This window comes from Sabethes cyaneus, chromosome 3, assembly GCF_943734655.1.
Source record: "Sabethes cyaneus chromosome 3, idSabCyanKW18_F2, whole genome shotgun sequence".
In the NCBI taxonomy this organism is placed as follows: Eukaryota; Metazoa; Arthropoda; class Insecta; order Diptera; family Culicidae; genus Sabethes; species Sabethes cyaneus.
The window spans coordinates 94,495,737-94,520,578 of NC_071355.1; the positions used below are offsets into that span (position 1 = coordinate 94,495,737).

At 39.8% G+C, this 24,842-nt stretch overlaps 1 protein-coding gene across 1 annotated transcript; it reads right to left on the reverse strand.

Annotated features, from left to right (window-relative positions):
- Positions 1 to 478: 478 nt before the first annotated feature.
- Positions 479 to 23,380, reverse strand: LOC128744750 (monocarboxylate transporter 12-like). The gene is made up of 6 exons (XM_053841964.1): positions 22,757 to 23,380; positions 7,232 to 7,501; positions 5,830 to 7,168; positions 5,588 to 5,767; positions 4,486 to 4,611; positions 479 to 4,428 (listed from the first exon to the last, which is right to left on the reverse strand). The coding sequence occupies exons 2-6, from the start codon at positions 7,499 to 7,501 to the stop codon at positions 4,277 to 4,279; spliced, it is 2,067 nt and encodes a 688-aa protein (XP_053697939.1). The 5' UTR covers positions 22,757 to 23,380; the 3' UTR covers positions 479 to 4,276.
- Between the last annotated feature and the right edge of the window lie 1,462 nt (positions 23,381 to 24,842).

Here is a 24,842-nt window from a genome sequence, read left to right on the forward strand (position 1 = left end):
TAAATGAATGAACGACAAAAGTAGGGATGGCTCAAATCTAACTGTGTGTAAAATTGAATGTTTGTATGTATAACTCCGCACCGTCTGGACCATGCTACACCCAACTTGGCACACCTGTTTCTCCACTTGAGGGAATCAGCATAGGCGGGCAGGCAGAAGTAGAGGTGGTTCCTGACAAGGAGCGAGCTCCAAATAAGGATTAAATGCTTTTTTACCTTTTGTTTGTACTTATCTCTGATTGAACGCAGTCGAACGAAAAACTCATGAATGGGTGTATGATTAAAGGGCGATACTCAGAATGCAAAAAAGTCCTTTCACATTATCAAGAAACAAAATATTTGAAATGAGTCAAGACACTAGTTGATAAATACAATGTACAATGATATAAGATTTTCGGTTTGCACGGTAGGTTTGGAAGGCCACATGAAACAAAAACAAAGAAGCAGAGGTACAAATTTTTAAAGCATTTATTGTTTATTGTAAACATACTGTAAAACTATCCATAGAAAACTTTTTCATCATAATCTTATTCCTAAAATTGCATGGCTTAGTAGCTTAAATAACTATTTTTTTTAGAAGGATGTCTTCAAATCTCGTTCAGTCAATTATATGGTTTTTATCATTTGCAGTACCATGAGGTGGCTTGTAAAAATGGTGTTATTGGCGGCAATCGTAATGTAAAGTTTGTAAAAAATTAGAGGTTTTTGTTTAATATGACTTGGGGAACAATCCTATGAACTGATGTATTAATCTGAGTGGAAGGAAATTAAACTTATTATTAAACGGTGTATTTATTACTGATTGCTACTATTTACTTTTACTCTTCAGTTTGCTATTTGGTGGACAAAAGCTATGGTCTAATAATTAGTTGCCGACAAGAAGGTTTCTGTTGTAGTAACTCATGATGAGCAGAATGAGGTGTATGGAAATGCCAAAACAGAATTATGTTCATATAATTATAATAAGCATCAAAAATTTAAAGTGTCCAATGTAAAAATTCAGCAGTAAAAGTTACTAACTGTCATAATAGAGACTTCCTCTCCAACCCTCCACCAAAAAAAAAGCTCTACCCGGCGTCAGATTTTTGACCAACCCTTACACCAGATTCTACTCATCATAATATTAACTGTAATTATAACTTTCTATTTACGCCTTGAAATACCACCACTATTTTAGTTTTTTTTTATATTTTCGACACGTATCGAGTTTTGCATTTCATGCACACATAAATAATCATTGGGAATGATATATGGCTATTGTTCGTGCTACGTTCTTCAGTTTGGAATTAATAACACTAGTGATCACTGAACTATGTTTACTACTGAACTATGCAAAATGCAAAATATTGACATTGAAGTACTCAGCCCAGACTATTGCCCTCAATTTTATAATTTGACTATCCTTTCAGCACGACGCTGAAAATACGGATTGAGAATATTTACTGTACGTTTGTAAATATAATATCAACAAATATATCTAAAATTATAGTCTATATATGCTGACATCACAGTAGCTTGGCCATAAATGTATTGCTTTAGAAGTATTCTTAACATGTTGAATATGATCTATAATTGTTGATTATTAACGAAATAAAAGCTTATAATTTTTTTTGTTGTATTTTATCGGGCAAACCATTGTTTATTTTTGGAGATAGGAACTTTAACAGTAATTTCATGCGTATAAAAAATAAGCTTGACAAATGATGGTAAAAATCACACCTGAATTTCTTGTTAAATGGGGTAGAAACAGTACGTGATCATGAACAATATCGGCAAGTTTTTAAAGCATCGATCGTCCTCTGCGCATGACGCACAGATGAATTGAACAAGTGCTTTCAAATTGACGAATAAATAGCAAAACTCAACCGTAAGGGTTGCAGCACCTTTTTGTGAATATGAATTTGATGAATGCTGTGGCTCGAGACCTAAATTGCACCATATAGTTAATCTTAGTCTATAATTCGAAAAGCACGTTTTATTCTAAGTACCAGTCTGAAATGCTACTGTATATACTTCAAACAGTTAATTTAGTATTTATACGCAATTCGTTTATTAATCTGGTCCATCATGACTGGCACATCTTGTACCTCAGAAGTAATAGTAATGTGCTGTCAAAGTGCTCAACCATTTATGGCGGTTAACATAAAAGTCAAAAGTCAAGCATCGCACCTTAATTCGGAGTTCGTGTTAACATTTACCCAGGTTAATGAACGAATTAGCTTTCAAGATATGCTGTGCTTTTATTTTCAAGACAACTCCAAAAGAAGCGACTGCAGCGATTGTAAATGCGATGAATGATTTGAACCATTGCAAGCAATAATGGCAAAAGTAGATGTCTTTAAAGTTGGACTCCATTTTGTGTTTCACCTAATAGTTCGCCATATTACACCATCCATAAATAGTTTGGTTGAAAAAATAATTCTGTTAATCCAACTATTACCACAAGCATTATGCTCAAAGCTAAAACATATCAATAAAGCAAAATCTCCTGTAAAAACATTAGCGTTTATATTCAGGTTTTAAACTCATCTAGTTTGATACTAAGAGCTGCCGTTCTCTTCATAATACATGAATATTAAATTCGATAGGTTATTGATATGTTGGGTTTCGAAGTAGTCGTCCATTTTTTAAGATCTCACCGTGATAAATTCAAAGCATTTTTCATTTCTCAGCTTTGTTAGCCCACGCCATGCCCTATGAGGGTATTTTCAGCATGCTTCTAAATTCAGCCTATGTTCCTTTTCTATCGCTAAATAGAAACTTTGCCGTTATACAACTTTAATATGTTATAACTAATTTCTCAAAAATGTAAGTAATCTGCTGTTTTTTGTTGAAAGAACATCAAAACCACCATTTCTTCCACTAGAACAAGGCTTAAGCCGAAGAAATAGAAGCAATCGTTTAGTGGGCTGAAAATACTCTCTCTCTTACCCTAGAAGGGAAGGATAAGGCAAAATGTTAAATGTGCAATCCTTCACGAAAACTAAAATGATTTTCCTAAGGGACGACAATCGAAATCAAAGCAGTATGGAGTATAAATGACTTAAATTTAATTTTCAGCGAACAGGATATTTATATATCGTTCGTTCTGCATTCAGGGTTTAAAGCCACAAGGGAAAAGCTTTTACAAAAAGGAACAATTTATCATATAACCTCACTAGCTTGCAAGGCCAACATGGCAATAAAGAAATGTTTGGAAAATTGTAAATTCATTCTGTTCCCATATAGATAAGGCAAAATTCTTTGAGATTAAGTGGCAGATGATCCAATTTCCTACAAGTATTTTACAAATTTCGTAATAGATCTAGACTTAAAAAAAATCGATTTTCCAAAAAAATCTTTCAGTTTGCACTACTATACGGGTGTTATTAAAATATATCTATCAATACTGTTCAAATTAACTTTTATCCCTTAATCCATAACTGACTCCAATCTAAAATTTAATTTTATTTAATAAACTCAATATTTTAATATTTTGAAATGTGCCAATCCATTATTGCTTGCAATGGTCCAGTTAATAAGCAGATAGAGCAAAATATGACTTTGGCAATGTACTTATGTAGTACGTAAATAAAAATCAATCTTATTAGGTTTTAGTTATATCACAATACATTGTGATCATATAAACTGTTCAAATGTGTCAAATCAATCAAATCAATGAATTGTTGTATTAACTAAAACTGGCAATACACTGTCTACCAAAGCCGCTATTTGCCCTATGGCCCCGACAGGTATCTTTTGCCACAATATTAGATTAAGCTGTGTAAGTACTTCGGTTCTAGTCTGGTTACTCTGGTCTGGAAATTACTCATAGGTGAATAAAATGATAATTGAAACTGGGAACTTGAACAGATTTGATCTTGCTGCATATTTGTAATCGTATTTAGACGATGCCACGTGCATAATTACAAATTTTCTCGAGTCGATTGGTTGGGCAAAAATTGTATTTATAATTTACATATAAAATGATACTTTGTAGTTTTCTACTAGTTAAGTAAACATTAAAAACAACTGAAATTTATGTAAGACAAACCAGTCTCAAACTGTTTCATTCCAAAAAAAATATCCGCCAATTGGCGTGCTCATTTTGTTAATCGTTTCATACCCATATCGATGTCAATGATCATTTTATCCATCCAGTGTTTCCCCATTAAGCTGATCGTATTACTCTCTCTTGTAAATGGCCCTGGCTGCTCAACAGCTGAGCCTTGATAAAAAAAGGCCTAGAGGGCCTCCTGTGCAAATTGCGACGGTTATGATGTTGGGCACAAATGCACCTACACAATTCCAGAGGATTTCTTTGCTGCTCGATTTTTCTCCCATCTGTTGACCATGCTTAGTGGATAGCACAAAACTGCAGAAATCGTTATCAACGCCCCACTTATGTAGAATGATGCATTGTAACTTCCAGTGAGGTCAGTAAAGAAGCCTAGAAATAATTATGTTAGAAATGGTATGTGTATGATTGAAAGCAGGATCTAATTACCGGCAATAGGTGCACCGATTGCTGCAGCCAAACCTTGGAACAAACACAAAATACCGAAAGCATTCGTAAGCTTTTCCAAGCCCATCAAATCCACAACGAGAATCGAGCGAAGTGCAGAGAAACATGCTGAAAGTAAAATATGGTTTTTGTTTAACAAAATTGTAGTTAAATATAGATACTTTCATTATTCAGTTTATCGATTAGTCAAAAAACTCATGTTGTTGACATATTGAATCCCTTTTCTGCGTAAATCAATCGGTTCTTATAATTGGAAAACTTCAAAATCTGCAAGCAAAAAAGTAAAGCCTTGGGTATAAAGATAAACGTCTTTCAAAGACTTGACCTTTGCTTATCGACAGACTTCGCAGCCGGCTGTTGGAGTACAGGACAATTACGGGGCTAGTGCAACAATCCTTCTGATGCTATCTAGAGGTGCCGCCCAGCCGTAATTCGAACATACGACGATTGGCTTGTTAGACCAGCATCCAACCTCGAAGCTGATTGAACTGATGCACCAGTCATAAGTTACGTAAATTTTGGCAAGTGGGTAAGGGTATAGATAAGGAGTGGGGTAGTGGTGAGTTTTTTTTGTTTGTGTGAGGAACTGTTTTGGATAATTGGATGAGGATTTTGAAGAGTTATGCTAAAGTGATGAGAAAAGGAGATCTTGCACTAGCCTCGCAAGAACAGTTGACTGCGAAGTTTGTCACGGAAAAAATCTGAAGGTTAAATTCCGATTTAGAATGTAGCGTCAGGATTTGGCTTTGCTTTGATAGGGGATTAGCAGAGTTGTGTGATTAATGAGGTAGAAGCGCGCACAAGAGAAACTGAGGAAACCTGTGAAGAAAATGAATCAGTCCTGTGCGTGTTTTAGGCTCGAACGAGCGACAGTCAGTAAGGACAGCATACAGCAGCTTGATCGAACCGACAAAAGGGCGCGAATGTTTCGTTTTTTGCATCCAATCGCTACCGGTGTTTCCTTCACGGTGTCATAACCAGTGTTTTAGTCACATCTCATTAAACAATATACTATTGCAATTGAGATTCGATGTCTTTAAAAAGGTTTCTGCTCTAACTTTTGTGAGAACAAGTTATCACTCACCTATGGCTATACCAAAAACTCCCGCGTACGTAAATTGAGCAGCTTCAGTAATATAAACTCCACTGAGCATTGTAGCAATACCTCCCATTGTGATGGCTACGTTGTTCAGATGCAAAGCGTTGACACTCTTGAACGAGCTTAGGAAACCGCACACAATCCTAGCAATTGTGTTTGAAATACCTACAAAGCAATAATTTTAATTATTGTTTCATACACTTTAATAGATCTAAACATTTACGGACCGATAGCGGAAACGATGAACAACGAAATTTGTGGGTCCATTCCACCGGAAACAGCTCTCTGGGTAATGTACATGAACGGTACGAAAAATCCCATCATGGTGAAGAATCCACTTACGGCCAGCAGCATGAAGGAAGGTGATTGTAATAACGACATATCCAACATCGTAGCTAATGTTCGCCTGACCGCTTCAGGGCATATTTTGCAAGTTTGTTCCTCTGTTTCTTCGACATCGTTTTGAGTGGGTAATCGGGTTACCGACATATGGTATCCTAGTGATGTCTGTGATTGATACTGCGGGATTCTAACTAACGATCCAGTAAAGAAAATGTCGTCTCTGTACATAGGACGATTTCCATCGGTTAGCGTTCCACGCCTGCTGCCTTGTCGTGATCCGCCTTGACGGCCTGACACTGTATTACTTCGTTGACGAACTGGTGTTGCTGGGACGACGGCTGGAGCAGGTTTCTGGTCTCCGGTGAGGAGCGCACCATTCTCAGTCTCTTCTTCTTCTGCTGCTTCTCCTACGGTATTCAATTCGTGATGAGGAAGTGGAAATCTTGGAGCATGAATCGTGTCTTCGGGTGTTATTTGACCGGAGAGTTTTTTCTGCATTTTAGACAATTGTTCTAACTTCTTTGTAGTCGTTTGAATGTTTTCGTTTGTTAGTAGTCCTGACTGATTGGATGGGCGTCGTTCTAAATTTTGAGCACTGCCTCGAAATACCTCAGCAGCTGTTGGATATTGGGTGTTGGGACTGGCCCCCATCCATGTGCTATGCGAACTGTTGGGCACTGAATGAGCAAATCGTCCTTCGGGCAGTGGTCTGGTGTATACTACAGGAAGTCCTTCGCCCAACAAAGTTCCCTTTTCAGCCGGAGTATCTTCGTCCTTAGTGATGGTGACCTCTATTGGTCTAATAGGCCTAAACATACATCCAAATATTGCGCATAACAGTATAATGGCGGCCTGGGCTAGTAGGGCTCCTCTCCAACCGAATTGGTTGATTAGCATCGAACTAAGTGGAGCAAACAAAAACGTACCAACTCCAGAACCGCAGAGAGCTATACCAGTAGCAAGGGCACGCCATTTTTCGAAATAGTATCCAACAGTTATCACAGAGGGCACGTAAATGAAGCAGAATCCGATTCCTCCAATTACACCATAGGTTACGTATAAATAGCCGAGGCTATTTCCGAAATAGGACAAGGCGAAACCTATCGAAGCAATGACCGCGCCAAGAATTGTTACAGGCCGGAAACCCCATCGGTTCGCTAGTGCACTGACAAATGGTCCAGTTAGTAAGTAGAATCCACTAAGCAGAGAGCTTACTAATGCGACCTGAAATTTATTTTAATTATGAAAGCCGAATCGACAGCAAAAAATAGCAATAAAATACTGTACCTCAGCTTTTCCAACACCAAAATCTAGACGAATGGGATCCTGGAACATGCCGGCACTAAACACAATACCATCCACGACGGTGTTGCACAGAAAGGACGCTATCATCACTACCCAACCCCATCCGCCGTCCGGCGGAACGATAACCGATGTCGTCGGTGGCTCAGCATTCTTTACGAGTTTGATGTTATTGGCACTTCCATTTTGCACCTTTTTGGTGCCATTTTCAGAGTCCGGTTTTGAGGTAAGCTCGATTGCGTTCTGCGGTGGCATCTGCGGAAAAAAGTCGACATTAGAACAGTTGATTAACTTGACGCGATCTGGATAGCATGTGATTTTGCGCGCGAATATATATGCGGAATTGATTAGCAATGTTCATGATTAACACCATATTAATAGATACTCTAAACACGATTGTTCACATTTTATACGATTTCTTCGTTTTATTTTTTGAGTAGGTATTATCCGTCTGTGAAAAATCATAATGAATAAATAAATTGTAATATTCCATCGCGCGTGGGTGGGAGGATAACAATTATATAAAAGTAGAGGTGATCACTGACGATGAGCAATATTTTTTATCAAAAATGCACCAATTTTTAATATCATCTAAAAAGCTTTTTTTAAATAAACGATGACGAGAACTTCCCATTCTTATACTTTGAATGAAATAAAAGCAAAATGAAACTTGACTAAGTAAATCATCGGAACATAAATTTTTAATTCATATCCAAACGAGATTGTGAACATTTAGGTTGCAGCACATGTCATGTGAATAAAAATCATTCCGAAACGAAACGAAATCCATTAAGAAATTTTTGATTCTCATACTGTGGTTCTGCTTTATTTCGTCGCCGATCCGCAGATTCGACGAATTAGAAGCTGTTTGTTAATTTTTGTTTAATAGCAATTCGCCTCTGCTAAGTTTGCAGAACCATTGGAGGAAGTTCTTTTGGAACAAAATTTTCCGCAACTTTGAATATATTTTTATTTATACCGGAGTTTTGTAAGTGCTTTAATGGGAGTGTCAGCATGGGGTGATTCATTCGGGAGGCTTCCAATTATTCAAATTCTGAATTTAATACTTTCATCACGATACGGCTGTGCAAGCAAAGTAGCGTCTTGTAAAAACAAATTGTTATGCTTTTTTCCTTAGAATATGAAAGAGTAAGCCAAAGAAGCTGTTCTCGTACCCCAAATGTCTGCGTCATTTGTTACATCAGATAAATATAACGGGCAATGTTTCAGATTAGTTGAAATATGCGCGACTTATGCTGTTCGCAGTTGATTAACAATGCTGTGCTGTATTTGCAACCTGCTTCACATGACATGGGCTTCAAATGGTGAGTTGACAACCTGGAAGGAGCGTCAAACACAGCTCTGGTCCTAACAAGCTCCCGCCTCACGCCTCCACGAGTCATATGATACCAAATGCGGCGTCACCTGGGCAATGTTGTCAATCTGACAATAGCGACGTGAGGAGGTGCGACGCGAATACTGGCGGTAGAGGAAATGCTTCGTCAAACACGAGCGTCTGTTCACCAAGGGGGTGCGACTCAAACAGCATCTGTTCTCCATGTTAGGGGCGGCTGATTATTATACTCGTCCTCGTGTCAGCGGGGACTCTAAACAGTGCTGTGCACGATGGTCCTCCGGCGATACAGGGGGTTAGAGGCAGGCCCAACAAGTCGCCCTGGAAAACAAAAAGCTACCAACAACGAAGAAGAAAAAGGGGATCAGAATAATCGGTGTCGACCTACGCGACGAAATAAGGACTACGATTGGAAACTCGAGACATGGAATTGCAAATCGCTCGGCTTCCCGGGTTGCGATAGGATAATCTATGATGAACTACATCCCTGAAACTTCGAAGTCGTAGCACTGCAGGAACTTTGCTGAACAGGACAGAAGGTATGGAAAAGCGGACATCGAGCGGCTACTTTCTAGCAGAGTTGTGGCACTACCAACGTGCTGGGAACCGGCTTCATAGTACTGGGAAAGATGCGCCAGCGGTTGGCAACCGATCAACGCAAGGATTTGCAAGTTGAGGATTAAGGGCCGTTCCTTCAATTATAGTATCATCAATGTGCACTGCCCTCATGAAGATAGACGATACCCTCACGATGACGATAAGGAGGCGTTCTATGCGCAGCTGGAGCAGGTGTATGATGGCTGTCCGCGACGGGATGTGAAAGTCGTCATCGGTGACATGAACGCTATATATAGACCGGTGATCGGGCCAAACAGCCTGCATGTCGCAACGAACGACAACGGCCAACGATGCGTAAATTTTGCAGCTTCCCGCGGTATGATAGTCCGAAGTACCTTCTTCCCCCGCAAAGATATCCACAAAGCCACCTGGAGATCACCAGACCAACGAATAGAAAACCAAATTGACCATATTCTAATCGACGGTAAATTCTTCTCTGATGTTATAAACGTTCCCACCTACTGCAGTGCGAATATAGATTCGGACAATTTCCTAGTTGCAGTCTGCATGCGCTCAAAACTCTCGACGGTGTATAACACGCGTCGAAGTCGTACGCCGCAACCCAACATCGAGCAGCTATGAGAAACCGGAGTTGTCCAGGAATACGCGCGGCAGTTGGAAGCAGTGCTACCAACGGAAGAGCAACTTGGCGCAGCAACTCTTGAAGATACTTAGAAAGGCATTAAGACCACCATCGGTAGTACTGCTCTAGCGGCACTAGATACGATGAATCCAAACGAAAAAGCGATTGGTTCGACGGCGAATGCGAGCAATTAGTGCAGGAGAAGAATGCAGCACGTGCGAGAATGCTGCAACAGCGTACGAGGGCGAATGTGGAGCGATATAAACAAGCACGGAACAGGCAAAACTCGGTCTTCCGGACGGAAAAGCGCCAACAGGAAGAACGAGATCGCGAGACGATGGAAGAACTGTACCGTGCTAACGATAAACGGAAGTTCTACAAGACGTTAAACCGTTCGTGCGAAGGCTATGTGCCGCAGGCCTATATGTGCCGATATTCTCACGAACGAACGTGAGGTGATCGAGAGGTGGAAGCAGTATTATGGCGAGCACCTTAACAGCAAAGTCGCTGGACATGAAGGTGACGATATGGCAATAGATCTTGGAGCACGTGCAGAATACATCAGAATACCAGCCCCCGACCTCCAGGAGGTAGCAGAAGCGATCGGTCGGCTGAAGAACAATAAAGCGGCTGGGGCTGATCAGCTAGCCGGCTACCTGCTGAAATACGGTGGTGACGCACTGGCTAAAGCGCTGCACTGGGTCATTGTCAAGATTTGGGCGGAGTAGTAGAGGTGTGGACAAGGCATCGTGTGTGATCTACAAAAAAGGCGACAAGTTGGATTGTTGTAATTACCGCGCAATCACACTGTTGAACGCCGCCTACAAGGCACTCTCCCAACTTTTATGTCATCGATTATCACCATTTGCAAAGGAGTTCGTGGGGCATTATCAAGCAGGATTCATGGGAGCCCGTGCCACCACGGATAAGATTTTCGCGCTTCGGCAAGTGTTGCAGAAATGTCGCGAATAAAACGTGCCCATGCATCATTTATTCATCGACTTCATATCGGCGTATGACACGATTCATAGAGATCAGCTATGGCAGATTATGCACTACTGCGGAGTTCTGGATAAACTAACGTGATTGGTCAAGGCGACGATGGATCGAGTAATGTGTGTTGTTCGAGTATCAGGAGCAGTCTCGAGTCCCTTTGAATCTCGAAGAGGGTTACGGCATGGTGACGGGCTTTCATGTTTGCTGTTCAGCATCGCTTTGGAGGCTGTGATAAGAAGAGCGGGGATAGACACGAGTGGCACGAAGTCCGTCCAGCTTCTTGGTTTCGTTGACGACGTTGACAACATTACACGTACTTTGAGAGGATGGCGGAAACGTACATCGGACTGAACGCTGAAGCCAAACGGATTGGACTTGTCATTAATGCATCGAAAACAAAATACATGAAAGGAAGAGGTTCTAGAGAAGTGAATGCTGACCTTCCAACCCGGATTCATTTAGACGCTGATGAAATCGAGGTGGTATAAGAGTTTGTGTATCTGGGCTCACTGGTTAACGCAGACAACGACACCAGCAGAGAAATACAAAGACGCATTATTGTAGGAAATCGTGCCTACTTTGGACTCCGTAGGGGGCTGCGATCAAACAAAATTCGCCACCGCAGTTAACAATCTACCAGACACTGGTTAGACCGGTTGTCCTTTACGGCCTTGAGACATGGACTATGCCCGTGGAGAACGCGCCCTTAGTGTTTTCGAACGGAAGGTGTTTTGCACCATCTACGGCGGAGTGCAGATGGAAAACGGAACATGGATGAGGCAAACGAAACATGATTTGCTTCAGCTACTTAGGGAACCACCCATCGCTCACATCGCAAAAATCGGTCGCCTGCGATAGGCTGGGCATGTCGTGAGGATGTCGGACGACATCCCGGTTAAAAAAGTTCTCAATAACGATTCGACTGGAACGAGACGGCGGGGCGCGCAGCGAGCAAGATGAATCGATCAATTGGAAGGCGACCTGCGGACCCTACGCAGACTACGTGGCTGGCGAATTGCGGCCATGGACCAAGTGGAATGGAGACGACTTCTTCGTACCGCAGAGAAAACTACGGCCTGGAGCTGATTAAGTAAGTAAGTTCACATGACAAGCCTCGTTTCGTGATTGCAACTCAATAACAACAATCTAAGCACATTAGTTTTAGTTCATAAACCCCTTCTATAAATTTGTACTGCTTTGGTATCAGTGTCGAAATCTACAAAGCTTTTCATCATCTCCAAGATTCTTAGAGAAAAACTCATTGAGAGCTAACTTTCCAAACTATATACTGGATTCTTACAGTTATTATGGTACATTTAGAAGGAAAGCAACTTTCACAGTGTGGCGGTAGTTCTTCTTTCACTGCTCCAAATTCATTCTTTAGGATTTAGGATTGTGTGCTGAGAATCAATCTGAGCTATGGGAAAGTCAGAAGTCGGATCAGTTTAGCTGGCCGTGCAAATGATTCAAAAATCAAGCAACTTCTAACACCAAATCTAAAGGTTACTCAAAAATTCCTGAATCTAAATAGAAGAGATAACAATATGATTACCACCATGGTCTAGTGAATGGGTATTGTCCAACAAAAGATCATCTTCGAAATCATGATTTCGTATAGAAAAATGTTTGTCGCTTTTGTAATGCCAAAAGCGAAGTCTCGGGATATTTGCTCTGCAACTGTGGTGTACCTACTAGTGAGACACAAATTTCAGTATCTAAAAAATGTAACAGAGAAAAGGAACGATCTTCGGTAAAAGCAACCTACTGCTAGCCTTCGCAGACGACCTCGGCATCATTACTAGAAACCTTGGGATAGCACGGCGGCGGTAATCTACACTAAAGGCAACAATAGAAGGCTAGGAGGTTTGGGTTACAAATCAATGCGTCAAATATCAAATATATGTTTTGAAGAGGCTGCAGAGAAAACAACGTTCGCATCCCCCGGACAGTGACTATCAACGGCGATGAACTGGAAGTGGGTGATGAGTTCATATATTTGGAGTCTCAGGTTGTCGCCGACAATAATATGAGTAGAAATTCAACGACGCATTGAAGCTGCAAGCCGGATACGGATAAAGCTGACGATGTACTAAAGTTGTTTCAGACTGGTATACTAATATTTCTCTGCGGACTTGACACTGTGACTTTGCGACCGTAAGACCATGTTTGAACGAAAGGCGAAGTATAAAGAGTAAATGGAAAGTGCCGGCGGCGTATAAACCCTGAGGTCCCTGAGCTACAGGTACTTCACCGGCACCAGGAGTAAATGGACCCAACGTGCTAGGTGGCTCGACCAGATTAAAGTCGACTTGCGCATGTCGAGGTATTCAACGAGTTGCCCAGGACCGGTACAATGGAGACAAATTCTGAGGTGGCATGAGCCACCTTGGCTCTATGCTGTCAGAAGTAAGTATGTAAGGGTAGCTGGTTTTAGCTGTAACACACAGGGAAATGTTTGTCTAGATAATGAATATATTAGTTTTCTAGCAGCTCGATCATATAAGTCGTTAGTATCACCGTTCGTCGAAAAATCTCCCAGAGTGCCGTAGGGTAGTGCTTTAAGATCTCTATTGTTTATATTAGTTAGTTTATGAACAAAATATTCCGAACGTCATAATTTTTTGTCAAAGAAAAACATGCGGTATGTATGACTAATGCATTGACGATTATATATTGCAGCGCACGTTAAATGTTAAACGACAAGTGATGGAACGTAGGTACATGATTTGCTTCATTTTTTTCCGTCGATTGCATTCACACCTTTACTCTGCCTTTCCGTGACGTGGGGCTCGAGTGAATGCGTGCATGAAAAGTGCATGTAACAAAGGCTGAATCGACCTTCACGAATCAGCTGGAAATTTATCACGCAACTTAAATTGTTGAGTGCTAATATTTAAGTAAGGTTCCTGCTCATTTTTTAAAATAAATATTGATTTTCAAGTTTCCAATTTTATAGTGAATTGCATTAACCTGCTACACAGCAATTCTCCGCGTTACGGTATTGCAAGCGATCGTGTCCAATTACTGAGCATTCACTGTACATAACCGGTACCAGCGTCTGGTTTAGCGTCTAGCGTTACTATGCTTTCATAACCATTTTTCTGCAAATGACGTGCTTGCCACGGCTGGAGGTCATGATCATTGCGAACGTTGCGTGCGTACTTTAGGTTAATTGCGTGCAGTAAATCAAACTGTTAGCACTGTTGTTCCAAATCCATAGCAAAGTGCTGATTATACATTTGGGTTGGATGTTTCTCCAATTACTATAAAGTTTAACGTTTTCCAATAGTATCTTAATGGACTCCAATAAAATTTGATCGGTAAATATTGGCAAGCCACTGCGGGAGTCAAAATTGTCACGCAGCAAATTGGTGGTGATTCATATTCGGCTTTTCTAGCAGCTTTATCATCACATTAATTTGACGCGATTGTGGTGTCAACCGCTGTTCACACCACGTCAAACGGTACCTGTTTGGTAACTGAAAGTGGGGGCTCGTTTTCTGTCCGCAAATTGTCGATTGGCTGAAAAAACTAGTGAGTAATCGTTGTATTGCTTTAGCTTCGACGGTTTCAAGTGCTGAATAATACATGAAAAGTAAAATGATTAAGTCTCCAATCGATCACGAAGAATCTAGTAGTAGAGCTTGAAAAACGTTGATGAAATTTTTCTGTTTCCACATGAGCAGATTTTATAACACCAATCATGAAAACCAAAAAAAAAATTTGTTGCTTTATTATTACTGAACTTATATCAATTGATTCAATAAGTGACGAACTGCAAGTTCATGCGCTGTGCCGCTGCTGAAACCAGAATTTGCGGGAGAAGAAGTAGGTAAAGAGCTTTTATTATTAGCACTGTTGTTCCAAATCCATAGCAAAGTGCTGATTATACATTTGGGTTGGATGTTTCTCCAATTACTATAAAGTTTAACGTTTTCCAATAGTATCTTAATGGACTCCAATAAAATTTGATCGGTAAATATTGGCAAGCCACTGCGGGAGTCAAAATTGTCACGCAGCAAATTGGTGGTGATTCATATTCGGCTTTTCTAGCAGCTTTATCATCACATTAATTTGACGCGATTGTGGTGTCAACCGCTGTTCACACCACGTCAAACGGTACCTGTTTGGTAACTGAAAGTGGGGGCTCGTTTTCTGTCCGCAAATTGTCGATTGGCTGAAAAAACTAGTGAGTAATCGTTGTATTGCTTTAGCTTCGACGGTTTCAAGTGCTGAATAATACATGAAAAGTAAAATGATTAAGTCTCCAATCGATCACGAAGAATCTAGTAGTAGAGCTTGAAAAACGTTGATGAAATTTTTCTGTTTCCACATGAGCAGATTTTATAACACCAATCATGAAAACCAAAAAAAAAATTTGTTGCTTTATTATTACTGAACTTATATCAATTGATTCAATAAGTGACGAACTGCAAGTTCATGCGCTGTGCCGCTGCTGAAACCAGAATTTGCGGGAGAAGAAGTAGGTAAAGAGCTTTTATTATTAAGATTCAGTGTATGGATCCAAAGCAAAAGCAAAATGTTTTTGAAAACGTGAAGTGTTCCATACACAGATAACTTTTAAATAGGTGTACCTTTATGGAAACTGTAACGTTGGCAGTACATTTAATTCGATAACATTTTGTAAACAATAAAGTTCAATACCAACAAAATTTAAAAATTTGGTGGCGCGAAAAAAAAGATCAGCTGATCCTTCGCTCTATGATCCCCGATGCTGGTCATTTAACAACGTGGTTCAATAATAAAACCCTAATTTTATACCATGTGAACAACTTGGAAAAGCTCACACTATTATACAGAATTTGAGATATTTTTTGTGACGTTCAAGATAACAAGATAAAATCCATTTTTCGGAAATCCTTGACAACATTTACAGCAAATATCGTCCATTTTTCGGAAATCCTTGCCAACATTTTTTTATGATAATAATCGTGAAATGTTTATTTAAAAACATATTTACAGTTCGTATGAGAAACAAAAAAAAATCGACTGATTTAAATAACCAAAGTTGTATTTTTTTGTGTTGCACCAGTTTATAATTTCAAGAACATTCGACTTAAACCTCGGGTGGTCTTGTTGTTTCGTGCATCTCTATATATTTTGTGTGATTGATCGGGAATACCAACCGTCACAGTAATCGCCGAAAATTACACACAAGCTTACGTTTCAGTTATCATTTATCGATTTGTAAACTATTGCGTGACTAGTTTTGGGCAACATATATCGATAACGAATTCGAAATTTACTTTCAAACGGGGCAAAAAGGCGCATGACAGTTTATCTAATCTTATCAGATGTCTGTGCCGATAAAAGGAATCTGACAATCTCGGTTGTTTCTCGTCAGCATTTGCTTCCTTTATTTAGTAAAATAATTCACACTAATGAACTGAAAAAATATGTATTATCAAATATTTACTGTAGCTTTTGGAATAGAGAAAACTTAAAGATAATGACGTCATTCGACACACCTTTCGTGACGGTTGAATTTTTCATGTATGTGTTGTTTTTTAAATAAGAAAACTGGTCAATCAACGCAGTCCATTGGGTAAGGTCGTTTTTTTGCACTAAACCCGCGAGTTTGTTGGTTGGAAGCCAAGCGATATAAATATCTGAGATAACATTGCGTACTGACGCTTCGGAATTACATGCTTATATCTAACATCAAAATTGCTACCACTACGGCGTCAGATTTATCTGTGCGAAAAAAATTGTAAGTTTTTCAATAATTTTCATGTGTACAAGCAAAGGTAAATGTTTCAGATTCGACTGACCGTACAATGTGATATTATTTTATTTAAAATTTAAGCAAACTTTGAATGGCGATTTGTTCATGATGATAAAAAAAATGCTCAGACTTAGAATGTCAATGCTTCAGCAGCGGTTGAAATACAGTCGCGGTTATAATAGTGGTTGTGATATCGGTGAAAGTTTACAGTTCTGGCAGTGATTGACACTGATGGGAAGTTTGTGGGGTAAGAAAGATCATATTATGACTCTTTTCTGAATGTCAATCGCTACAAGTTGAGTAAATTACTGCCCATCGTGTTGTTTTTTTGGAATTCCCCATCTATGTGCCACTGAACGTCTAATGGAAAAACTTGGAAAAACTATAAAAATATTCTGTATTCTTGTACCGACCCTAACAGGGACTTCAATGCCAGAGGTTTATAAAATGATGCTGGATATCCAGCCAGTACCGAATAATAATTAACATAACGTGTTGTTTTTGGTGCGAATTGCATGGTTATTTTGTTTTGTGTGAAAACTGAAAAGATAAAAAATGGCGGTATGATGCAAATTTGACCATCAACCGACGAGGAAAAAGCAATCGATTGTTTTATTTCTGTATTTTGTGCAGAGCAGTCATTCGTTATGGTTTAGAATAATGATGTGTGCTTACAAGCGCATAGCACAAAAGTGTAATGGAAAGGATTTCCGTTCCGCTATGCAAATTCGATTACTGTCAAAAGCGGCACAGTGTAATGTGGTGTAATTTTAACTTTTCGCGCGCCCCCCGCTATGTTATTATGTCTGCGCTGGAATTTGAAAAACAGAAAAACAATTGTTACTCGTTAACATTGTTATAAGCTTAAGAGTACCAGTTTTAGATTAGAATTTTTTTGGGGCAATCCCGGTGTAGTGGTTAGCGCTCACGCTTCTCACGCCGATGACCCGGGTTCAAATCCTAACCCTGCAGAAGTCACGCATGACCTAAGCTGCTAAAGTGACTATAATCAAAACAAAAAAAAAAGATTAGAATTTTGGACCCATTCCAATGGGTCTAAATCCAATCCCAAATTATTCGATTATAATTGTGTAATATTTTCGCTTTTTCCGATATATTGTATATCGTAAGTATAAAGTTGGTTCGCAAGCATTTCGTGTGTTTGATTAAAAACACCTTTGAAATTGTTTTTTCTTACTTATACCTTGGCTTAGTTAGGTTAATGCCTATAGTTGCACTCCATGATTGGTTGAACACTAAACAAAAACAGTACGCAAAACGAATGCAAATAACTGGTGCATGGAAGTAATATAATATTTTCATAAGTTTTGCTGATTCAGTACCAGTGACCTGTAATGACGTCACAAACCCGATCAAAATTAGTCTTAGAAGGGATGGTTTCACAAAAGAAACAATGCACTGCATAAGGTTTTATCCACCACGGAGGACAAGATTCCAACAAACGAAACGTCGAGAATCTAGAGACTGCCCGGCTGACAGACTCCGCGTGAATTTAAAATTCGTTTTAAATAACACAGAAATGGCACTGTAAGCTAACCAATGATTCCAGAGACGATAGAACTCATCGTAAATCTAAAACGTGCCATTGAATGGGATAGCGCAAAACTGGTTAAAGGAATCTTCACACTTAGATGTATAGGAGTCAATGTACATCGTAACAGCTGACCGACCATTGATGAATGAAGATGACGCTCCCGTCATAGCGCCTCTCTTCCACTTGACCCAGCTGAAAACATAACTGTTCTTTTCCATGCAATCAATCGGACATCGCCGCGCCGGTCGATGGGTAGAAACATATCCGAACCCGGTCGGCAGGAGGCAAACATTTTCAATGTTTTGAGTTTTGAGATAGATCAAAATTTAAGGCTCCGACTTTGTTCAAAAATTGTGTTCCTCTTTGTGACCTTTCCAAAAAAAAAATTTAGTTTTGAACCACTGAACCGATGTTTATGATTTGCTGATAGCAATTTAAACATTTTTTGGTAAACTTTCCAGAAAAATTATTGGCTCCCATTTTAGGCTGGTTCAACCATGGGGTCTACCAGCTTAGTAAAACGGGAATGAACTACGAACTTATAAATATGGCTTCAATGACCCTTTTTCAATCTAATTTTCCGCTCTTTCCGTTTTACGTCTTGTCACGCCCCAGAGATACTATCAATACCTTTGTTTCATTGCTTTCTTCTACAATATCCTTCGTCTATTGTTAAAACTATCGATCTAATTTTTGTGTTTTCTTGATATTAGGATCAAAGAGGCACCAGCTGAGGTGTCCTTACATCAAATATTTGGAAATTTTTTATTTTTATTTTTGACATGTAATTTAAATCCATAATGCAATAGAAACACATGGTGCTTTTTATTTTGTAGTAAAAATAAAATGAACATGCCTGATAAAGAAGAATCAGTTCCTTTTTTTTTAATTCTATATTAGAGAGGGTTTCAGTCTGCGGCTGGTTCGCCTCTTAATCAGTTCCTTGCCTACCACATCTATTTCTTTACATATTTTTTATGTTGATGAGATAAGACAAAACAATATTGGTTAATTTGTAATTATTTTGTATGTTTTCAGCAGAGGTGAAAATGCTGCTCGAGAAAGAGAAGTTGGATTCATACTGAGCCCAGGGACACATGTGGCCCTGATGTAGTGGGCACTGTTAAACGAAAGAATAATCGTTACTTGATTCAGAACACGGGTCAGAAGCATTACAGCAATCAAGTGTTATGCGCCAACAGATACTGCCGACCTGCAGAAGAAAGAGAGTTTCAACAGCCAGCTGAACAGCGCGGTTGAGAAAACCCGGAGGGGGAGAACCAAATCCACTTGGATGATTGGCTCAAACAACGCGTACCTTGAACGCCTCATGGGACGCCGTGACCTACGAGAGATGAGTGAAAACGGGGAGCTATTTAAGGATTTTTTTGGTTATAACAACGTGATTATTGGTGGATCGTTCTTTCCTCATAGACTAGCACATAAAGTCACATGGGTTTCCTGCGACAGCCGAACAGAAAAGTCGAGCACATCTGTATCAACCGAAAATGACGAAGGAGCCTTCTTAATGTACGCAGCGTCGACGATTGCGCGTCACACGAGTCGCATCTGAGTTGCCACTTGAAACCATCGAAGAGCAATGGACCGGCATCAAGAACGCTCGGTAAAATACGTAGCGGGCGGAGGGAGTGGATTTTGGATGAAATTTGGAGGAAAGTATGAAATCCAATAGAGCGCCAGGGATAGACTGTATTTCAGCCGAGATGCTCAAAGCTAATTTATCTTTCAGCCCAGATGATGCATCAGCTTTTCAGTAATGTATGGAAAACCGTAACTTTTTCGGTGGACTGGATGCAAGGCATACTGTTCAAAGTCGTTAACAATAAGAGACCTAACTGCATGTGATAATAGGCGCGGCATCACGTTGCTCTGTATTATTTTTAAAGTATCCTGTAAGGTCATCTTCAACCGCATCCAGGAGAAGATTGACGCTACTCTCCGGTGGCAGCAAGTTGGATTCCTTGCTGGCGATCATGTGTAGACCATATCGCAACGCTCCGTATTTTATTGGAATTTGTTGCTTCCGGGACTCTCTTTTGCTGGTGTTCGTTGATTTCGAAAAATCGTTGAACCGACTCAACCACGAAAACATCTAAGGCGCACTTAGGTGTAGAACAGTTCCAGATAAGCTTCATCGAAGCTCAGTACGAGGCGTTCCCGTGCAAGTTTTTACACAACGGCGTCTTGTCCGACCCTATCCAGCTTTTTACGAGCCATAATGGCGGACGTGTTCGTAATATTTGAACAATTGTCAAAAATGCTGTTCAAACATTACGAACACGTCCGCCATTATGTCTCGTGAAAAGCTGGATAAGGGTTACTGCTGGCGTGTGACAGGGCTGCATTTTATTACCGCTGCTGTTTCTCATCGTTATGGATGAGTTATTAGTTGGAGCGATTTACAGTAGACCAAATCAAGGATTGCCTTGGAATCCTCTAACGATGGAGCAGCTAAATGACTTCCCACTAGCCGATTTCATTGTTTGCTCGCACAATACCAGAACAATATGTAGAGCAAGTTAGATGACCTCTCCGAGAACTCAGAGGCAGCAGGTCTCACAGTCAAATGTAGCAAAGACTAAGTCTATGATAGTGAACACTGAAAACAGTTGCGGGATAACAGGTTGAGCAGGTGAAAGCCTTTCCCTACCTTGGTAGCCATACAACGTCGGATGGTGGTACCAAGACTGATCATACAGGCCAAGGGTGCCTTTGCAGTTCTGCGAAACATTTGGCGCTCAAATCAGATCACTTTACATTCGAAAACCCGAATTTTCAACATTAAATCCGTATTACTGTACGCCTTCGAAATATGGTGGGTCTCTGCGGAGAGAGCGCAAAAATTGTAAGTATCTATTAATCGGTGCCTGCGATATATCATTCGTGCCTGGTGGCCTGACAACTGGATATCCAACGAGGAACTCCATCGTCGAACGACGGCCGATAGCAACAGAAATTCGAGAACATAGGTGAAAATGGATCGGGCACACCTTGAGGAAAGAAGCGAACGAGATCTACAGAGAAGCACTCGACTGGAATACGCAAGGACAGCGTAGAAGAGGTAGACCCAGAGGCTCATGGTGACGCAATTAACCAACGACATCCGGGCTGTAGACGAGAACCTGTCCCGGCGGCAGGTGAAAGCCATGGCGGCTAACCATTGGCAGTGGAGATCTCTCATTTCAACCCTTTGTTCTGTCGGACCGGCAAACATGGGTACATAACTAATTGTTCTTTTGTACGCGATCAAGAGAAAGTATAATTAACACCCTTTCGACAGTTGATTTTTTTAATAACATTAACAAATGTTATAACGCACTGCATTTTCTTGCAATGTAATATTCATTCTTTCTACAAAATAAAAACAAGACATTAAACGGTCCATCACCTCATTTGCTATGTGTTTCTTATCGGAAAATTAGGTTAAATTTCGTTACATTTCGTTTGCTAGTGCATCTGCAATAAAAGAGGCAACTCCTATATTTAATGACAACCACTTTGTCAAACAACATTAAAAATGACGATGCTAGAAAAACCGCCAAATGTGCGGAAATACTAAGTGCTTACCAGTGCGGTAGTATTTTTTGGGATTTTCCTATTTTCATTGGCTGAGTTATTGTAAGACAACAGTAAGTTTAATCAACAAAAGGCATTACATCCAGATCAAAAAGAATTGAAGTAGAATATGCTTCGAATTCTGAATCAAATTGTTGGTATCATCTTCATTTCATCAAATTTAACCTGAATTTAACTAGTCGGAATTATGTAATTTCTGTGTCCTACCTAGCAATGAATATAATGTTTCAATACGTTTGTTAAACCGGTTCCGGTCTTGTAACTTGTGCTGGCCTATAAATTCTCTATTTCGGCGTCACGACCTTGGATATGTCATGGATTGGCGTGAAAGTCATTGAACGTAAACGATATTATTAATGCAAACTATGTTCAAATTGGCAAATAATAACACATTCATCGCAATGGTATACTCGACTTTTGAATCAATTTTCATGTCCTATATAGTCAATTTTGCTTTTTATGCCATGTTAATCGGCCATGGTAAGGGCCAAATAGCAAAAGTAAAGTAGTAGAATCCTTCACATCAGTGTAATTTTTATTTAAATTAGTATAATATTCACGCATAAATCTGCAGTGAAAGTTCAAATGACCCATAATTATGTGTGACCCATGATTGTGTTCTGACTGTATAACGGATAAAATTGCAACACCTAATTTTATTAGTTTTTTCGTCACTTCATATCTCTCACAGAAAGAAGTCCTTTAGCGTAGAATTCATGCAACGAGCTTCAAATTTCGGTCACATAAATGCGTTGGCAAAAATTGTACGATTTCTCGATATTACTTTGTTTCATTAACATATTTTCTGAATATACATATTTATACAGTATACTTTTAAAGTACTACAATTGAGTCAAGCAACTGAGCAAAACCATGGGATAAAACTGTAAATAAATGCGAAATTTAAGTCACATTCTTTAAAAAAATACCAGTTTTTGTCTTAAATACTGTAGAAACAAACATTTGGCACACAGGCATCGCTAATTCAATGGAAGTAGCTGGTAAACAGGTTACAAAAAAACGGACTGGTTTACAAAAAAATGTGACTCCCCGCATCTTACCTTTGCTTATGGGTCTCTCTCTCTCTATGCTGGATACTTCCAACCGGGTACCTTATTCGATTGAAACTTCTTATGAATGAATCCGTTGATTTGTATATAAGCACATGTGCGTAAGCTGGCGCCTGTTGTGACGATTTGCCACCCAAATATGCTTTCGAATAACACCGCACACGCCCGGCTCTCAACTGACACGTCTTATGGGATACAGCTTTTACCGATGTCGATGTGCTCAGCTAATGAATATGTATTTTTGTTTCTGCAGTCGCTGGAGCGTGGAAACACGTTGTCCAAAACCACAAAATTCTGCTCCAACGCACATATACTATTGAAATTTTAACACTTGCTTTAATGCGAGATACTCATGGAGCACAGGAAAAAAAATCGCGATGTGTGAAACAGGAATACCACGCGTCTTTTGGATATTTACAATTCACTGTTAAAAAGCCAAATTTATGTGTAGATAACAAATACGTTTTAGCAATTTATATACGAAGATAGCACACCAGCAAATGTGTAAAATATTTCGCCAAAGTTAAAAACTCGCAGAAGTGTGCACCAAGGTCCGGTTACCGCAAGAAGTTGAAAGCCACTGAAAGGGAAGACGAAAATATCGCGCGCGAGTATCAAGACGAGAGTCCAGATCGTATACAACGTTCCCGTGCGACTATCAAAGCATAACTGAACTTCATCGGATCCGAGCGAATGTTCTGAAAATAAAGTTTCGGAAAAATAAATATGTTCGACGCTGGCTTAACTCACTACACTCGCAGCGAGCGCCACGAAGAAACGTGGAAAGTGCACGGCGAAAAAAATATCTGTGGGCGTTGATTCGCGCTTGTTACTTTTACCTGTCGAACATTTTTATGTTGCACAATAGGCGAAAGAGCCGGTACAAAATGATAACCAACTATATGGGCACGCTACATAGATGGTGTCGAACTAAAAGGAGAAACCAAAAAGATCGGATGCTCACGCTGAGCTTAAGCTCAAGTGTTATCAGACGTCGGAGTCAACGCCACCGGCGAAACAAAGCTTGCGAGCATTTTTTTGTCTGTACGCTTCAGAGAAAAGAGGCGATCAACTAAAAGGGCTGTAGAAATTTCGTGTCGCTGTCGCTTTTAAGGCGTAGAGTTAAGTTATTTTTTGAAAACTGTTGTTTTGATACTGGGAAATTATTCGTAGTGGCTTCCACTTCGCTTGAATATAAACTCCCCTAAATTATAAAACATGTATTCAAATAGAACAAGATACTTAAGGAGCTGTTTTATAGTGGCTTTATGACGTTTTATGAGCTGTCTTCATACAATTAGCAGTAGATAGCTGCTGGAATTTTGGACTTTTACAGCAAAATCAAATGGAAAAAGTCCAAAATAGAGGAGGCGTAACGCTTGTCCAAAATATATAAATCACCCTACTTATTGCCATTTTCTTGCCACTTCCTACAGCACGGTCCACGGTAAAATCGGAACACCCACAATTATTTCACGAAATTCGAGTGTTTATCCGATTACCATCAATTTTTCAGGGTACTAAATGAAACAATTAAACTAAGCTTTAGCGTCTTTATTTTGTTTAATTAGCCTTTCATATTCGAATGTCCGTATTTTGCCCTAACCCCGCTCATGCGGATTTGCACAACCTCAAAATCGACATGTTTTTGCATATTTACCTATGCTTTATTCATTTCTTCAACTGTTTTGACTACTCCAGGACGTTTCAGAAGATTCTGCTTCATAATAGCACAGTATTTTTATTGGCCGCAGCTCCGGGGTTAGGATCTTTCGGCACGAAATCAACATTATTTGCCTTATACCACTTCAGCAAGCTATCCACTGGTGAACTGACTGAACTGTGGGGGCAACTACAATTTTGGATTTTTTTTCTCGAGCTGTCAAAAAAAAAGACAAAGATACATGAAGAAGATCTGATTTACCGAAATTAAATATCTTTAATTATCCATTGTTGAAAAAAAGATTAGTGTACATTTGAAAACGGTCCGTAATCGGCTGTTCGGCGAAGCTTTCGTTTGACGTCGAAACAGGAGCGTTGTCATGTCAACTTTACAAATGCATCTCTTGATTCTACC